Raw genomic sequence first — 17,969 nt, 5'->3', positions numbered from 1 at the left:
TGTGCATCACCACCCCCCAGTGTAAGCGTCTTTTATAATGGGACTAGGAAGTTGAATTTGTCTCACCGCCATAATGTTCCCTGCGCTAGCTGCACTGGGGTGGCTCACAAAGCTGCAGGATGTGTTTGTGCAGCAGGCTGTAGGGAAGAGAATGCATTCGTGCTGTGGAAAGGGGAAATCTGAAATGACAAGGCCTCCAAGGAAATGGCAGGCACAGACACAGACTATTATCTGAAAGCCTCTACCGAATCTAAGGAAGCAAATACAGAGAAGAAAATATCCAGCAGTCCCAGTATCAAGAGACGGCCCCAGCCACTACGGGCACACCACAGGACATGTTCATACCCAGTCTGTGCTGGTTTGAGAGTAGTGCCCCTCAAAACACATCTGTGGTGCTAGGTTCAGGACTGGAACCATCTCAGTAAAGAATGGGGCTGTCCAGAGCCTAGCATAGTGGTCATCAGAGAGGCTACATCCTGAACTGATGAAAACAGATGCAGAGACCCACAGCCCAACACTAGGCAGAGCTCGGGGAATCCTCGGAAGAGGAGGAGGAAGGATTGTCGGACCCAGAGGGGTCAAGGACATGACAAGAACATGGCCCCCACAGAATCAACTAGTCAGGGCTCATAGGGGCTCACAGAGACTGAAGAGGCAGCCTGCATGGGTCTGACCTAGGTTTTTTGCAGATGTGTTATGGTGTCCTTGAGGGACCCCTAACAGTGAGAGTGGGGACATCTGTGACTCTTTCAGTTGCTTTTGGGACTCTTTCCCTCCTATTGGGTTGCTTTGTCCAGCCTTGATACGAGGGTACGTGCCTAGACTTATTGGAACTTGCTATGCCATGTTTGGTTGATACTCCTGGGAGACCTGCTCTTTTCTGAAGAGAAATGGAGGAGCAGTGGATCTGGGAGAGAGAGGAGGGACTTGGAGTGGAGAAGGGAGGGAAAACTTTGGTCAGGATATAATATATGTGGGTCTCTGACAACTGGAGATGCATGAGACTGAAAAGGACAGGGACAGTCAGCAAACCCACGCCCTGCTCCCAGCTCTGTCCTCTCCCTCCAGAGCAAACAAGGTAGAGGCAGAAGAAACAAGGGGACACCGAAAGGTGGTGGTGCACGCCTTTAATCCCAGTCTTTGGGAGGCGAGGTGGGTGGATCTCTGTGTGTTTGAGGCCAGTCTGGTCTACGGGCTAGTTCCAGGATAGCTAGGGCTGTTTCACAGAGAAACTCTGTCTCAAAAAAAAAAATGGAAGGAAGGAAGAGAGAAAGAAAGAAAGAAAGAAAGAAAGAAAGAAAGAAAGGGAGAAAGAAAGAAAGAAAGAAAGAAGGAAGGAAGGAAGGAAGGAAAGAAAGAAAGAAAGAAAGAAAGAAAGAAAGAAAGAAAGAAAGAAAGAAAGGGAGAAACAAATAAACAAGGGGGTTTCTGATGGAGGAAGGTCATTGGTTAAAAAAAATAAAGAAACTACTTGGCTGGCCCTCATAGGTTAGAACACAGGTGGGTGGAGAAAACAGAACAGAATGCTGGGAGGAAGAGGAAGTGAGCTCAGACTCGACAGCTCTCCTCTCGGGAGCAGAAGCTTCAGCAGAGATGCCATGCCCCGCTCCCTGGCAGACACACGCTATGAAGCTCCCACCCAGGATGGACGTAGGCTAGAATCTTCCCGGTCAGACCGGTGCTCACAGATTATTAGAGATGGGTTGATCCGGATATCAGAATTAGCCAGTAAGGGCTAGAGCTAAAGGGCCAAGCAGTGTTTAAAAGAATACAGTGTCCGTGTAATTATTTCGGGTAAAGCTAGCCGTGCGGGCGGCCGGGGTGCTGGGGACGCAGCCCCGCCACTCCTATTACTACAGGCTTCAGGGACAAGAGTGAGGGGCTAAGCTTTCCTTGGGCCTACATTGTTTTAGAAACACACCATATTTTTAAAAATAAAGTTTCAGGGGATGAAGGGTGGCTCAGTGGTTAAGCTCTCCAAGAGGACCAGAGTTCAGTTCCCAGCACTGACATGGTGGCTCACAAGTGTCTGTAACCACAGCTCTGGGCATTCCTCCACGGGCTCTGGACAGACATCTGCCAACACATTTGATGCAGCAACAGATCTTCAAGGACAAGGGGACAATGACAACAGCCCCAGAGGAGAGGGCAAGCCCACCAGATGAGTATCCGCTTCCGGACTTTGACATGCTTTCCCCTCTTGCTGATAGGGTCTCTGGTCCCCTTGAGGACACCTGGACTGTGTTTGAGACTCTTCCTGACAGGGTCTCTGGTCCTCTTAAGAACACCCAGAGCTCCCACCCACAGTGGAGAATGTTTGAGAAACATAGCCAAACACACACTCTGTGAACTTGTCCTTATGAATAAACCAGATAAGAACAGGAATGTTTATCATTCTTTTCATCTGCCTATTCAGACACTGTTAGTGCAAGCATCAAGAGCTTTATCAAATTTAACAAACCCAAAAGCTAGTCACCCAGGGTAAGGTGTGCCGCAGGCTTAGAGTCCTGAAGCTCTGGACTTCAGGCTTAAACTCTCAGAGGGAAACACCCATGGAAGCCTCTTAGGAGGACACATGCTTTCGCAGAGGGTATAATCCGACAGGAGTGGAGTGAGCAGAATCCACAGACTGACTTTTTCATGGAGACAGTGCCATACAGAATCATCTTCTGTGATAACATCCAAAGAAACAACTTTTGTGTCAGTGTCCAAACGAACCCAAAATTGATCAAGGAGGGTACAGAGCCCCAGAGCACCAACGCACATACAAACCCTTAGGACGGCAACAGACAGTGTGAGGTAAAAGCATGGGACCCCAACTATAATATCATACATACCGTCATATCCGCCAACTAAGCTCACCATTGCTGGAGGGGACAAGAACACCTTTGCCGAGACCATGAAATAAATACCGGGCTCTGCGGAGATGCTGGCATCGAAGACCTCAGAACCTGATTCCTCTCCCTCGTGTTCTGGAATTCCTATTTGTGAGTCTCCCAGGCAGACTGAGGGCAAGCTGTGCCATGGCATTGCTGTTGAGAGACCCACCCCCAAGGCCTACGCTCTCCCTCCCCGTTCCCTCTGCTGAAGTTTCCATTGTACCCCCAGCAGTGAGAAACAGGGTGGGGCCGCTGTAGGTAACCCGAGCAGACCCCTGAAGTGGAGAAAGAGAGGATGGGCATGACGCAGAAAGATGTCTGCAGACACCTTGGAAAGTCTCCGGCTTCTTTAGAGAGGGGATGGGACCCTCACAAACAACAACAGAAACCACCTGGCTGGCTCTGTGTCCCTCTTGTCCCTTGTCTGCCCCAGCTGGGACAGCAACAAGCAACCAAACCCAGAGGCAGAGATGACGCTCCTTCCTCTGCAAGGAGCTACTAGCTAGATGGGCAGGCGCCTGCCACCTGAGGAGGATAAAGAGAAGCCACAGTGGCCTCAAGTGGCCACCCACACACCCTCGGTATTGTTCACTGCCTTGTTTGACAGTGACACCACACAAATATATCAGGAATCACACTTCTCTTAAGATCATAAAAGGGAAAACTGTTCTAAGGGACGCAAGGTTTATTTCAGCAAAAATAAAAATCTAGTGGGCTTTTTTTCCCTTCTCAAATGAAATTCTGCACAGTGAGCCAGTCCCAGTAGGGAGGGGAGCCAGTGCTTTGTCCCCTCACTGTTGGTCAAATGTATCTGCAGGTTAATCGGGAATTCTGTTCTATTAGGACGAAAGCCCGCCTCCCCATTTAACTCAGAACTGATTCCGCTCAACAGCACTCTAACCCACTACTAAATACACTTTAGATTTCAAGACTACAAAACTCAGAAGTTACTTTTCAAACAGCCCCCTCATCCTAAATGTAGTCTAACTGTGTATAGTATTTATTCTTGTCAACTGTTGCAATGATTAATTTATGCAAGGAGTTGACCCACATAGCTTAATTGCCTAACCACATAGTTTTCAGCTTTCAAACGCTTAGTGATGCCGGTGCTCCTTGTCACAGCAAGTAAAATCAAGTCATGAAAAGTAAGCGAACAAATAAAATGTCCCTTGACATTTTTTTCCTTATGTGAATTAAACTCAGAAAATGCAGGGCTATTTTTAATCCTGAGTTAATAATATGGCCCAATACCAGCCGGAGCTTTTACATGGAGATGAAAAGCTTATTTCCTTGTAAAATTCTCACAAGGAATTATGACAACAAAGGAACACCTTGTCCTGAAAGCCTGCTTGCTAACGCAGCTACACACCCTGCACACTAAGCTCTTGAGTGACAGCGTATTTCAGTCCCCAGACTGACTGCGAGGGGAAAATGTAGAAACCGAATAGAAAGACAGAGAGTGACGGGATCCACCGCTTCTGCACACCGCCTGCTACTGCCCTGGCCCCTTCCATCCCTCCCATCTGGGCCCTTTCTTCTTATCTGCTCATATTTGACCAGTCTAGAAAAGATATGAGCTTACGTATACCTATCACCAACTGCCACGTCACAAGCTATCCCAGAGTTGGGAATCTCAAGTGATGGTTTTGTTAGCTCTCATGATGTTTTAGAGACAGTATGTGTGCCTACGTGTTCAGCTGCACGCGTGCCACAGCATGCACATGGAAGTCTGGAGACAGTTTCACAGGAGCTGGTTCTTTCCTGCCACCTTGTGGGACCCAGGCATCCAACTCAGCTTTCCAACTTGGACAGCAAGTGCTTTTTACCCTCTGAGTCGCCTCGCCAGTCCTGCCGGGTTGTTTAGACACAGTTGTCCAAGTGATGCTTGCACCCCGCATGGCACTGCTAAGCTGGTTGGTACTCAGCCCAGGCATGGGTTAGTCGTGGGAAAGATGATGTGGCTTCACACAGTGTCCAGTGCCTTGTGGACACAGCTGTAGGCTGAGTTCAGCCAATACCATCAAATGGACTGCCTGAAGGGGGTCTCTCCAGCATGCTGACCTCAGGGTCACCAGCAAATAGCCAGGAGCCACACAATCTTCAGCAGTAAAAAGGACCTCACGCTGAGACAGCCGCTGGGGGACAGCAACCTGGGGCTATGCTTGGCCTGGGCTGTGCACACATCTGCCTCCTAACAAAGCATCTGGCAGCTTCGACCTTACCTGAGCATAATGTACATACCTCTCATGAACAATGTGCCTAGCAACCCCTTAGCAACCTAGGACCCCACCTGAACCCATCTATACTTGCACTGAGCACATGTATATCTGACTCTAGCAATGGAAGTAAGCTGTTCTCCTTGACAGCTGCGTGATAATGCCTCATAGCTACTCAAAGCACCCTAAAACAAACATGGGAACTACAGGTAATGGGCCAGTCCAGCTTAGACTGGTTCAGAGGTGTGTATATGAGACAAACTGTGTCATCTGAGTGAGCCTTTAGGGGAATCTCCTATTTGCCTCATGCTTATTTATCTTATGCTTTTGCATAACTGGATTGCATAGTACTGAAATCAGACTCCTCTGGGAAGGGACAGGTACTGTGAGCAAAGGTTTGCATAATCTAAGACCATCTATCAAAACAGAGAACCACCTACGATACAGCCCTTAGAAGCCAAACTCTGGCTCTTCCTGAACCCCAGAAAAGAAAACCCCGACATTAATCACAGCCCTTGAGTCCTCTTGTTCATGTGGTTCACTGTAGTAACACTCCATGGCTACTTTTTGCAATCTGTTAGAGCATTTGTTTCAATTCCTTGAATAAGAAGCAAAAAAATAACTATAGAGAATTTAAAAACTAAAAAAACCTGGAAGCACCCAGACCTAACCTGGATCACCAACTATAGCATTGTAGGCGTCATATTATACCAGTCGGCATGAGGGTCAAAAAAGTCAAATCAGATTCAGAGGGAGGAAAACCAAATCCTATTTCTCAGTGGCCAGCATGTTACAGAATACAGAGTCATGTTGTGGAATATTAACCAGGCAAAGATGTGTTACATTTGTTTATGCTGCCTTTGTTTAATTATGTAAAGATTTTGCTTTTATTCCACCTTGCCTGCCTAAGGCACTTGATTGGTCTAATAAAAAGCTGAATGGCCAATGGCTAGGCAGAGAAAGGGTAGGCGGGACTGGCAGGCAGAAAGAAACAGTAGGAGAAGAAATCTGGGCTCCAGTAGAAAAAGAACAAGAAAAGAAGAAAGGAAAGAACAGGGGAGATGCCTGGGACCAGAAGCCAGGCAGCCACCAGACAGACAGACAGACAGAGAGGCAGACAGACAGGAGAAGCAATGAAAGTGAGATATACAGAAGGAAATGAAGGTAAGAATCCCTGAGGAAAAAGGTAGATAAAGAGAAAAAGGGTTATCTAAGTTGAAAGAGCTAGCGAGCCAGAAAGGAGCCTAAGCCAGGCCGAGCGTTCAAAGCTAATCAGTTTCTATGGCATGACTCGGGAGCTACGTGGTGGCCTAAATAAAATACCGGGTACAGAGTTTTATCTAAGCCACCATACTATGAGAACCCGTCGACTCAGCCCCTGACTAACTTGAACACACCAGAAAGCTCCAGTGATTCCTGTGAGCAGTGGAGCTGTACTCTTACACTTAGTGACAGGAAGAGCTATGAACAACGTCCTCACCTTAGCAACCCCAGCATCTGCAGCAACTCTTCCATTAGGGCTGCCACTTACAACTCCGAGTCATAATACATCGGTTAAAATGTCAGTGGACGAAGACCGGCCCCTCATATCTGATTGCTGCCACCTTTGAGCTTTCTTGAGTATTGAATTCTGTTTGGGGAATTCAATGATGCTGAGAAGCCATTGAGCGCAACCTAAAACTTCGTGCAGCCTGATTGTACATGGGAGCAGAGTAGAAGGCCTTCGGCTTGGAGCTCAAACAAAGAAAACGAAGTCGGGGGGGGGGGGGGGGGAGATTGCATCTTCCCAGCTTTTTTTGAACTGGCCTCCAAGGTCCTGACACCAAAGGCATCAGAAAAAGTGTTAATTTTCTGCATATCCAGACCAAGAACACCTTTGTTCTGGGAAGCTCCAACACTCACGATGGCTGTGATGCACCCAATACCTTGGCCATTGCTCCATTACCACATCAGAACACTGTGTGTACCTCAACCTCGGGGATGGGAGCAGCAGCTGCCCTGCTCTGGTCACTTATCTCATCCCTGCAACCTACTGTGGCTTGAAATGCAGGAGGGGTCCTGCAGAGAACAAGACTGAGAATACCGGTAAAGATTTCTCCCTGCTGGGTTGCTGCATCCCACATCCAAAAACAGAGCAAAACACAAACAACAAACATGCAGCCAGTTGTCTCCAGGTGCCCGCCCCAAACCCCCACCCCTCTGCTTGCCAAACATTCCTGCTGATTTAAACCAAAAGAAGACATGGAGGGTGGAAGAGGGAACCCCTAGACATTTAAGAAGTAACAAGGTATAGCACACCAGAGAGAACTTAAACCTGGCAGCAAATGAGGTGAGAGACATCCAGGCCAGAGTAGCCTACCCTGATTCCCAAGCACCGATGGTAAGACATGACCAGAGAACAGGTCACCCCAGTCCACAGCCAAAACATCCCATGAAAGGAAGCAGGGCACATGTGAAGACAGACAAACATCTGATTCCTTTAGGTCAAAAAATCAGGAAGAATAAAACCCATGCCCATTTGAAATCAGACAAAGGACCTATACAATCAGCCCCAGGGAGCAGGAGGCAGGAGATTCAGACACAGGAAAACATCCTCACCGACTGCATCATAAACAGACACCTGAATTAAATAACACCATAATTTCTATCTTCCGGAGTCAAAGTGTTTGATAACTCAGGACCTGAGTGGGGAAGGCCATGGGGAAAGCAGAGTACCGGCAAGATGTCAGAGGAACTTGCATAGCTCATCTTGGAAGAGGAACATCAGTAAAGGTTAGCACAGGCTACACACACATCCCTTTTCTCCTGGCAATGCTAGTCCTAAAAATTTAACTTCCAGGTGTTGCTACCTGACTGAAAGGATGTTCAGTACAGTGCTGGTTAGAGTATCACAAAAGGGAAACACCTGCATACGCATGAAGGATTGATCACAGAGTACATCCATCATGACAATAACAGGGCATTTTCAACAAGCATAAAGGATGATTTCTAAGAACCTGCTAACATACTGAAATAAAGCGATGTGTTTCATAAGAGACAATACAAATAGAATTGAGTTTGAATTAGGTATCCACAAAGACTTTGACTTTCCCTTGAAAAGGTGGTGTGTGGCACCGCTCTCTTGAAGGGTGGGCTTGGTAACTCCAGTCTGATGGGTAAAATAACTTACAAGTCACCCTTCTGTTTTTGGGACAGGGTCTTGTATGCGGCCAGCAGGACTCAAACTTGGTATGTAGTGGAAGATGACCTTGAACTTCTGTTCCCTGCTTCCACCTCCCAGGCTCAGTTTATGTGGCTGTAGAGATGAAACCCAGGACTTTGAGCGTGCCAAGCAGATATTCCGCTAACTGAGCTATGTCCTCAGCCACAGTACTGTGTGAAATGAAACCATAAAAGGCATTACGGCCTTTTCTTTGATTTTCCTTGGATTCCTGTTCTAGAGACAGCCACAAGCCAGGCTGGAAGACCCAAACACAGCACAACAGTGTACCACGTGATGAGGAGTTGAACCTCCTACCAAGAAGCAAGTGAGTCCGCCATCTTGGAAGGAGCTTCTCTGCCTCTGTCAGTCCTTCACCCTAGCCTGACTACATCCCACCCTGGCAGTTCCAGAATTCCTGTGCCCAAGAGACTCTGAACAAAAAGTATTTGGAGTTCAAGGATTGGCATAATTCTCCAAAGCTCTTAAGAGCAAATCTGAGGGGATTTGCATACGAGTTTGGTATGCACACCAGATGTCTCTGGAAAGACCTTTAATAGTTATCTCTAGGGAGATAAGCTGGAAAGCTCTTACTCAGAGATGGAAGAAGACTTGTTTTTCATTGTATTATAGATTTTATGTTCCTTTTTTCCCTTATGCTAATTTTTATCTTTTATCTTTTCAAAAAGAAAAAGCAGAGTATGTTTCACGGAAGAGCCACATAGACTACGTACACCTCCTGCTCCGGTTTGTATATGAACACACTTAAGCTGTGTTTTATTCTGACCTTACTGAAATCAAAACTCTTGACTTTGTGCAGAAAATGAATTTCTAGCACGATGTGAGATGCTTACTGTCATATATATATTTCCTGCTACACTAGTAGAACCTGAGGGTCCTTTATTCTCCACAGTCTGCTCCCTTTTCTGCATCTAAATCAACCCCAGCTTTGTGGACATGGCGACGTGTCTACCTCAGGCACTGGCCCAGAGTTGGTATCCCTAGAGGTCAGCAAACTGTTTCTTAGGGGATCCAGCAGTAACTATTTTAGGCTTTGAGTTCGACAGTGTCCGTCACAATGGCTCAGTTCTGGTGTCACTGAGTAGGAGCGGTCATAAACAGGTCATTTGGGGATAATCATGGCTGGCTCTGAAAGCCTCTATAGGTGCTGATGAATTCTTAATTCATCTACTTCTCATGGCCCTAAAATATTCTTCTTTTTTTGATATCTTCAACCACGTAGAAGTGACTAGCTCGTCTTGGGTTTCAGATGTACAGACACTGGACCAACTTGTCTCCTCACTGGCCTGTGGCTTGGAAAGGTCTGGACGGGCAGGGGCTGTCAGCCAGCTCTAGCCAAAGGGACAGAGGGGAAACCCATTTCCAGGTAAAAGAAGTAAGGAGTGGGCCTGAGGAGAGGGCTGCTGGCCTGTGTCAGAACTCTCCAGTGAAGGTCTGATGGAGGTGAGAGAGGTCGTCTTTCTGAGACAAAGGGAGAAGGGACGCAGATTGTCAGACCCTGCTCTTGTTAACCCTGCCAACTGCCGCATCCTGTTGCTTGTATAAGGAAAAAAGAAGCTGTTTCAGCCCCCTGTAACTGCTACTGAGCACACAGCTCCTGGTGCCCTTCCCAACATCAGTCACCCGGGTTAGCTCTACTGGAAGACTTTGCTAGGTAGACGCAATTGCTCGGTGCTGTGGGAATGCAGCATCCATGGCCCTACAGCCAAGATGCCCTCAGAGGGAACACAGCCTATTCCTCTTCCAAAGGACACGTTGGGCTGGGGTGGGGGTGGGGGGCTAGGATTGTGTATAGAACTTGCTTCTCTCACTATTAGTCACCTTGAAACCATCAGTCTGGGTGCTCATCTATCATCACAGAAAGCAGGCACTGAGGAGGAGCATGAGTCAGTGTCAGGGCCAAGCTGGAGGGTCCATTCAAGTAGGCCCTATCTCATTCAGGTTAGTGGGGGGCATGGTCACCCATCCCCACCCTACCCCACTGCAGAGTGTGTATGTTTACTGTGTCCTGTTGGAGGAGGGAAGCAAAATTTCTCATCCTCCATATCACTCTGCTAAGCCACACTGCTCATTTCAATGACGAGTACATCATTCTCAAAGCAGTTTTGGAAGAGACTAAGAAAACACAGAATGAAAAGACGGGAGTTGTAAGGTGCTTTGTTGCTCCTTTTCCTTCCAAACACATAGTACTCACACTGTGAGGAAAATAATCTTCCCCGGCGGTTCCCTAGAGACCAAGTTCCACAGGACAGGTCTCAACTTGTTCTCTCTGGAATGTTCACAGGGAGCGGTAGCCTACTGGTCTACCAGTAGACTCTAAGAAGCAGGTCCTGGTATAATCCCGTCCAACTGTGTAGTGTTGAAGTACTTGTTAGTCTCTTGATTAGCTTATTTATTTTTGGCACTTCTGATGACATAGCCAAGAGCCACATCTTCCTTGAGTTTTACTTTACTTTCATGAGATTTCAGTTTCTTTGGCTTTTTGGGGTTTTTTTTATTTGTTTGTTTGTTTGTTTTTGGAATCCACATCGGATGGTCCAGGCAAGTCCACAGGTTCTATTACACCTGTATGACCTAGTTAAATGTGATTGAGGAAAATACAACTTGGGAATGCTTAGACTCTAGTTCAGGGCCATTCACTGATCATATGGAAGATTTTTAAGTCATGTAGAATTTGCCAGGAAAGCCATATCTCAGACTCCCCAGCCCTAATGCGGCTTCAGAGAACACAGGCCGGATTTGAGGAAACAATGTTGTGAACCAGACTTCCCTGAGAATTAAACCACTGTGGTTAAGCAGTTTGTTGATCATTGCCCCACCCCCACCCCCGGCGTGTGCTGTTATGAAGCTCTTTCCTAGTCCTGAGTGACGACAACAAGTATCTCTCATACTAAATATATTTGGGGATCACCCTACAGTTTGGTAACCTAGTTAACTCTTCTTTAAGGCAAGAAAAAAAGATTAGCAATTAATGATTAGCCATTAATTTGACAAGCAAAAACTCAAGGGAGTCTTCCTTGACATCCTGCACATGGCCATAGCTCCTTTACAAAAATACATCATTGTATATTAATAGAATAAAATAAATGACAAGTTATTAACATGATAACTCTCATAACATGAGCAATACAATCTACCAGATGACCAAAATTATAAGCCCACTTAAAGTTGTGATTATTAGTCCGGGTCATTAGGATACCATCTAGTACATAGTATAATAAATTGTATTTAAATAAATTTGTGTATAATAACATATAAAATATTATAGCTAGTGTATTTGAAAAATAAGAAAAACACTAAAAGGGGAAAAGTCATGGACAGGATGCAGACAAAGTGCAGTGCAGGGAAGCCTAAAGCCAGACCTCAAAGAACATCTCCGGGAACTCAGCAGGTCAGCTGGGCACCAGGAAAAGCACGGCAAGCACAGGCCTTAACGCAGGGACAAAGATGGTCAGTCTGTCACTGTGGACTGCAGAGTCCACATGCAGGAGGCCGGGTAAGAACTAGACAAGCCTGAACTGGTAACAAATTGTAATTCTGACCTAACGGCAGGGTTTCCAATACAATGTGACAAATCCAGAAGACATAGTGACACAAAGGATTTTGTTGTTTCTGCTTTGGGTTTCTTTGTTCCTTCTTTGTTCCTCGGGGAGAACGATTGGAAGGATCAGCAGAAACCAAGAGGCCTTATCAACATGAGGCAGATCTCAGGTGACCCTCAGAAGCTACCCAACCTCACTGTTGGGAAATCCATTTGTTTTCTTAAAGAAGAGTAAAGACAAACAGGGAGTTTGGATTCAGCCAACCCATATCCTATGGACACCAACTACGGGCAAGCTCCCTCAGCCAGCCCACCTCCTATGTACACCGGCCATGGATGAACTCCCTCAGCCAACCATATCCTAAGTACACCGACCATGAGCAAGCTCCCTCGGGGCAACCCATATCCTACGTACACCAACTACGGGCAAGCTCCCTCAGCCAACCCACATCCTATGTACACGGACCATGGATGAGCTCCTTCAGTGCTACCCAAACCTTTGCCTATACCAAACACAATATCCACAAAGATACATTGTTTGAGTTTTCATAACATTCTAATCTCTAGCAAATGAAAATTCAGTACCTAGAGGGAGTCTCCCTTAAAAAAAATGGCAGGAGGGAAAAGCACCTTATCAAAGAAAGCTGGGGGGAAGAGAGAAAGGGCAGCAGTGCGCATGCTCATTGACACCATGCTAATGCAGAGCCTTGTGCAACTCCAAGGCTTTACAGGATTTCTTCCTGAGACTTCCTAATAGCTTCCGAGGCTAGGTACCCGTACTATTGCTAAATTAAACAACTAGCATCAAGAAAGTGACAGGCAGGATTTGGCCAGTTCCTCAATTCCATACCTGCAGTCATACTGGAGGTGTAATTAATGGTGCATTTAATCTGTCCAGGGAAAGGGACATGAACACAGCAGAGGGTCTCCTGCACGCAGCTGACAGCCAAGCGGAGGAGGCAAGGTCAGGGCACTCTTGGAGGAGACCCTACTCGGGCAGAGAGTGAAATATGTGCAAAGGTTCAAGGCTCAGAGGACCAGGAATATGGTTCTGCCCTGGTGACGAGTGCTTTCCTATAGCCAGCACTGTGGTGCCATTGGTGACACAATGCTAACGGAAGCGGAGAGCAAGGAGGGCAGAAACAGAGGCACGAAGGGTTTGTGTTGGGTTTACTTGAAACTCTATAATAAACAGATTAAAGAGGGTCAGACAGCGAAGCAGAGGAAGCAGTCAGAGCTGCAGTTCACGTCCTAACTTCAACCCAAGCAGGTTGGCTGGAGTCACGCAGCCATGTGACCAGAACAATGAAAAATTTCCCCGACGGAGCAGACTGCAGTCACCCTGCCCGTGCAGTCGGTCCCTGCAGCATGTGGTTGGACTCCATCATGCTTCACCGTCTCCTAGGGTCTTTAACACAGTGCAGAGTGTGAGAACCATCTCACCATTTAGAAACACAGATCCTAGCCACCCAGACGCTTGGCTAAATCCTGATGTTGATCTCCTGGGAACATTTTCCTTTTTACTTATTAAAGTCTCAGTCAAGGAGGTTTAGACCTGAGTGCTTCCAGAAGCTTGAAAGATTTTTCTAGAGGATTAGAGTTCTACACGGACCGCATTCTTCGTCCTATTATCTCTCGCTTCCTGGGGTCTGACCAAAGGTTCTAGGAGGAACTTTGGGTTTGTGTTTTTTTTTTTTTAAACAAAGCTTTTGGTGTGAACCACTGCTGGACTTTGTCCTTTTTTTTTTTTTGAAGCTTTGTAAAAAATGCCTGTTTACACTCAAAACTTCCTCCTCATGTGTCTACAGGCTCCATCACAAATGAAATCGGGGCTTTCTTCCCAAATAAAGGGGGAGCCTGCTACACAGACCATGATGTCATCTCCAGCATCTATAATTCTTCCAAAGCAAATCTTAAAATGTTCAATAAACCGGACAGCATAAGGGGCTTTCCACTGGCCCCTGAACACACATATCTGCTCTGCCAAAACCAAGTATATTTTTTGCAGCTGAAAATGTTGGGCAACCCTGGGCCTCTGGGAGTTAAGTCTGGAGTTGGACCTACCTGTTCACATTTTTTTTTCCACTTCAAAGACTAAAGGTTCCTTTGGCAGAAATATTTTGAAGACCAATAAGGTGGGTCTCTTTTTGTTTTCCTCCTAATTCTTTAATAACCTTGGGACTAGAAGGTCAGTTAGAATGTCCAGGACAAGGGACTAGGAACACCCCCAGACTGGACTTCCAAACATTTCTACCCTCGAACACCTGACTCCCAAACTTTACACTGCAGGTTTGTGCCGCAGACTTTTTTGCGGTGTTGAAACTTGGCACCTCACACACGCTAGGCAGACGCTCAGGCTTACCACTGAACTGCATCCACAGCCCTAACTTTTCCGAAATCTTAGCTGTCCCTTCTGGCTGGTGATGGAAGCGCCTGTGCACAGTTTTGGTTCTGCACCGGTCTAGATTAGAAAGACAAGGTAGTCCTAGGCCTGGGGATGCCCGGGATTTACCTTGACAAAGAGGGTGATGTCGTGCTCCTGTCCCGGCTCCTCCACCTCGGACGCTGGGCCATTCTGCCTGCGGCCATTCACTTGTTCCAATTCTTCTCCGCCCTGAGCGCTGGGCTCCTCAGTAAGGTGGTTGTTGATGCTGAGCTCCGCCTGGGACTGGTCGTGCCGGGTGGATTTGACCTCCTCCTCATCAGGGCTGCCGTCGGGGAGCTTCTCCTGGAAGCCCTCCTCACAGCGTCCCTCCAACCCTGGTTCTGGCCTCGCTTCTTCCTCCCCGGTCTCCTGCTGGAGTTCGCCCTGCTTCCCATTCTCTCCAGCGTCTACCCTGGCCTCCTCGGGAGCTGCTTCTTCCGACCCGTCTTTCCCCAGGGCTCCCGATTCCCTCGCAGCATCTGCGGTGGGAGTTCCCGCCAGCTCCCTGGGGTCGTGCTCTTCCACTTTTGTGGCTGCGACCTCAGTCGCCTCAGCCTGGGGCTCTGAGCTGCTTTCCCCTCCACCCTGGTGCTCACCCCCTGACTCCTGTGCCTCTCCTACTGGTGCATCTGTGTCCATGCTGTGCCCTGCAGGTCCCTGGGCTTCAGTATTGATCTGCGACCCTGGTGCACTGCCTCCCTGCTCTTCCAGACTGGACTCTACCTCCTTCCACGCCTCTGAGCTCGTAGGGTCCTCCGGCTGCTGGCGATCGGCCCCAGGGATTTCCCGGGCCTCGCCCTGCTCGCCGAGCCCAGGGCTCGGCTCTCGCACCTGCTGGGCGACCGGCTCCTCCTCCGCTCCCTGCAGGACCCCGGCGCCTTCTGGGTCTGGTTCTGCAGCCTCAACTTCACCCTGCTCTCCGCTCGCGCCCGGAGTCTCAGTCCAGGGGCCAGTCTGCGGGTCCTGCGCCTGCGCTCCCCCGATGCCTCCGTCCGGCCCACTGCCTCCTGCTTCATTCCCCGAGGCAGTCGCTTGTGCGCCCGCTCCCTGCTCCCTGGGCGCCTCTGCAGTTCCCTTGCTCGCTTCCCGCCCCTCCAGGTCTGCAGTCCCAGGTTCTTCTAGACCCTCAATCCTCGCAGCTTCAGGTTGCCTCTGGGGACCAAGAGCGATCTCCTTGGGCTCCGTGGCCTCAGCCATGGTGAAACACCCTTCCTCGACACTTCTCAGGGATGAGTGGCAGGGGCAACCAAGCCCCCTCCTAGAGGACACCCCACCCCCGGTTCTGGAGTCGAAGGTTTCGCTTGATGCGAAATCCAGCCGGCCTCAGGAGCTATGTCCCTATCCCCTGATTTAAGATCTTTGGTCTCTTCCTCCAGCTTTCGTGCTTCTAGATTCGTACCCAGACACCAATCCTGATGCGCAGGCCAGGATGTAAGGCTAAAGAACGCAACTTTCCTCTTGAACCCTTAGAAGAAATGGACTGGTTCTCTGTTGCCTTGGAAGTTGACCAGTAGTCCTCAGAGGCAACTCTACCCTCCCAGGGCTTGGGCGGGGTTTGTCTTCCCTACCTCCAGCCTGTTCGGGTGGCCTGGGAATCTAGCCAATGATAGCCTTTCCTGTGGCTTTTGTGGATTTTAATGAAAAGACTGAGTTTCCTGACCACTTTGGCGTTTTCTGGAACAGCTTCAAGTTTCAGTGCCCTTTAAATCACAATCACATACATCAGCACCTAATTCTCACCTTACCTATCCTTACCCCCTTACCTCGCGCTGGAGGAGACTTAAGCTCACCCCGGTACTGAGTGGAACAGACCCACCTGTACCTGTGATTCTCCGGCAAAGGAATAAACCCAAGAGCGGGCGGTGGTGGCACAGGGCTTTAATTCCAGCACTCGGGAGCCAGAGGCAGGCGGATCTCTGTAAGTTGGAGGCCAACCTGGTCTACAGAGTGAGTTCCAGAACATTCAGGACTGTTTCACAAAGAAACTCTGTCTCGAAAAAGCAAAAACAAAAAACAGAAAGGTATAAACCCTAAGGAGGAATCAAGGAGGTGAGCCTGCTGCCTTCCCATTCCCACTGGTTCAGAGAACCAGGCTGAGCTCTTAACAGGGACAAGCTTGTGTCTCTCACTTTCCCAAAGACGCCAAGAAGCTGCATCTGCCCACTGATCTTTTCTAAGTCATGCCAGTGCTTGGGCCTCAATATTGTGGGAAGGGGTTTTGGACAGAAGGTGGGGAAAGAAAATTGAGGATGTGAAATAAAGAAGAGTTATGGAATTCTGAATCTCCCAGGATCATCCATCAGAAAACCTCCCCATAAAGAGAAACGAGTTAATGTCTAAAAGGAAAACCACCAATTCTTCTCAAAACTACTTCATAGACTTGAAAGAGAGGAGCTCTCCCCAAATTATTCTATGGGGTCAGTATTTCCCTCTTACCAAAGGGCACACCAACTACAGACCAATATTTCTGATAAATATAGATGAAAAATTAACAAAGCACTAAGGATTTGAATATAACAGCATATCACAACGGTCATCCACAGCTATCAAACTGGTTTCCTTCCGGAGTTACAATTATGATTCAACACAGGAAAATTTATAGATGCAATGCATCACGTCAACAGAATGGCTCTGAGATTAAGCACGGGTGCCGCTCTTTCAGAGGACCTGAGTCTGATTCCTAGCTCCCACATCAGGTGGCTCCACAACTTTCCCAGTTCCAGAGGATCCAATGCCCTCTTCTGGCTTCAAATGACACCTGCACTGACATGCACAAACCCACACACATAACATACATACAAATTAATAAAAATAAAATAAACCTTTTGAAAAATGGGTTCATCTCAGTAGGTGCAGACCATGCATTCGATAACATTCAACATCCCTTCATAATAAAAGTCTTGAAATTTTTACATAAAAGGATAATTGCTTGATATAATAAGAGGGTTTTTTTTTTGAGGTATGGCCTCATGGAGCCCAGGATGGCCTCGAACACACTATATAGCTGAGGATGACCTTGAGTTTTGACCCTCCTGCCATGCTGAGATTACAGACACTCGTCATCTTGACAAGTCTTTATAAAATGCTGGAGATTGAACCCAAGACTTCCATGCATGCAAGTACCCAATAGGAAGCTGCCTTAAAATGCTGGGACAGTGAGGATTTCAGTTGGACTTGGCAGCGCTTACTGGTTTTAGCCATCACACCCAGGGGATTCTCTTGTCTTTACAAGAGTGAGATGTATTCTGAAAGGGTACTTAGCCATCCACTTAAATTCTTCCTTCCAATTTCCATTGCCCATCTCTGATGGATGGCTAGAGATGAGGCTTAAATGCATCCCTGAAAAATCCACGTATTTAAAACTTAATCTTGAGCTTCACATTTAATGGTATTTATAGGTGACCTTTGGGGAGTAGTTACAGTTAGATCAGTGTGAGGTGAGGAACCTCATGGTGGTATTAGTGGCTTTAGGAAGAGGAGAGGAAACATATACAGACTCTCCCTCCCCCTCTCTGGGAGTGTATGTGTGTCTCTCTCTGTCTCTCTCTCCCTCTTCTCTGTGTGAGTGTCTTTCTGTCTCTCTCTTTTCTTTCTCTCTTGCCCTTTCTTCCTGTATAAGAAACACCTTCTACCGCAGGACAATGCATCAACAAATTACTTATGAGAAGCTAACATATCTGATACTGGC

The 17,969-nt window shown here is 47.6% G+C and overlaps 1 protein-coding gene across 2 annotated transcripts in view; it reads right to left on the bottom strand.

The window, feature by feature from the left end:
- Positions 1–15,786, bottom strand: part of Clic6 (chloride intracellular channel 6) — a 44,615-nt gene extending 28,829 nt beyond the window's left edge. Inside the window, exon 1 of one of the 2 annotated variants that reach the window (XM_075960483.1) lies at positions 14,369–15,786. In XM_075960483.1, coding sequence (XP_075816598.1) covers positions 14,369–15,478 — 1,110 coding nt within the window. In that variant the 5' untranslated portion in view covers positions 15,479–15,786. The remainder of the gene's footprint in view (positions 1–14,368) is intronic. The other variant, XM_075960493.1, reaches the window with a different exon arrangement.
- Positions 15,787–17,969: the final 2,183 nt, after the last annotated feature.

Source organism: Microtus pennsylvanicus, chromosome 1 (assembly GCF_037038515.1).
Source record: "Microtus pennsylvanicus isolate mMicPen1 chromosome 1, mMicPen1.hap1, whole genome shotgun sequence".
Taxonomy (NCBI): domain Eukaryota; kingdom Metazoa; phylum Chordata; class Mammalia; order Rodentia; family Cricetidae; genus Microtus; species Microtus pennsylvanicus.
The sequence above is the reverse complement of the archived record's forward strand: the minus strand, read 5'-3'. Positions and strand labels throughout refer to the sequence as shown.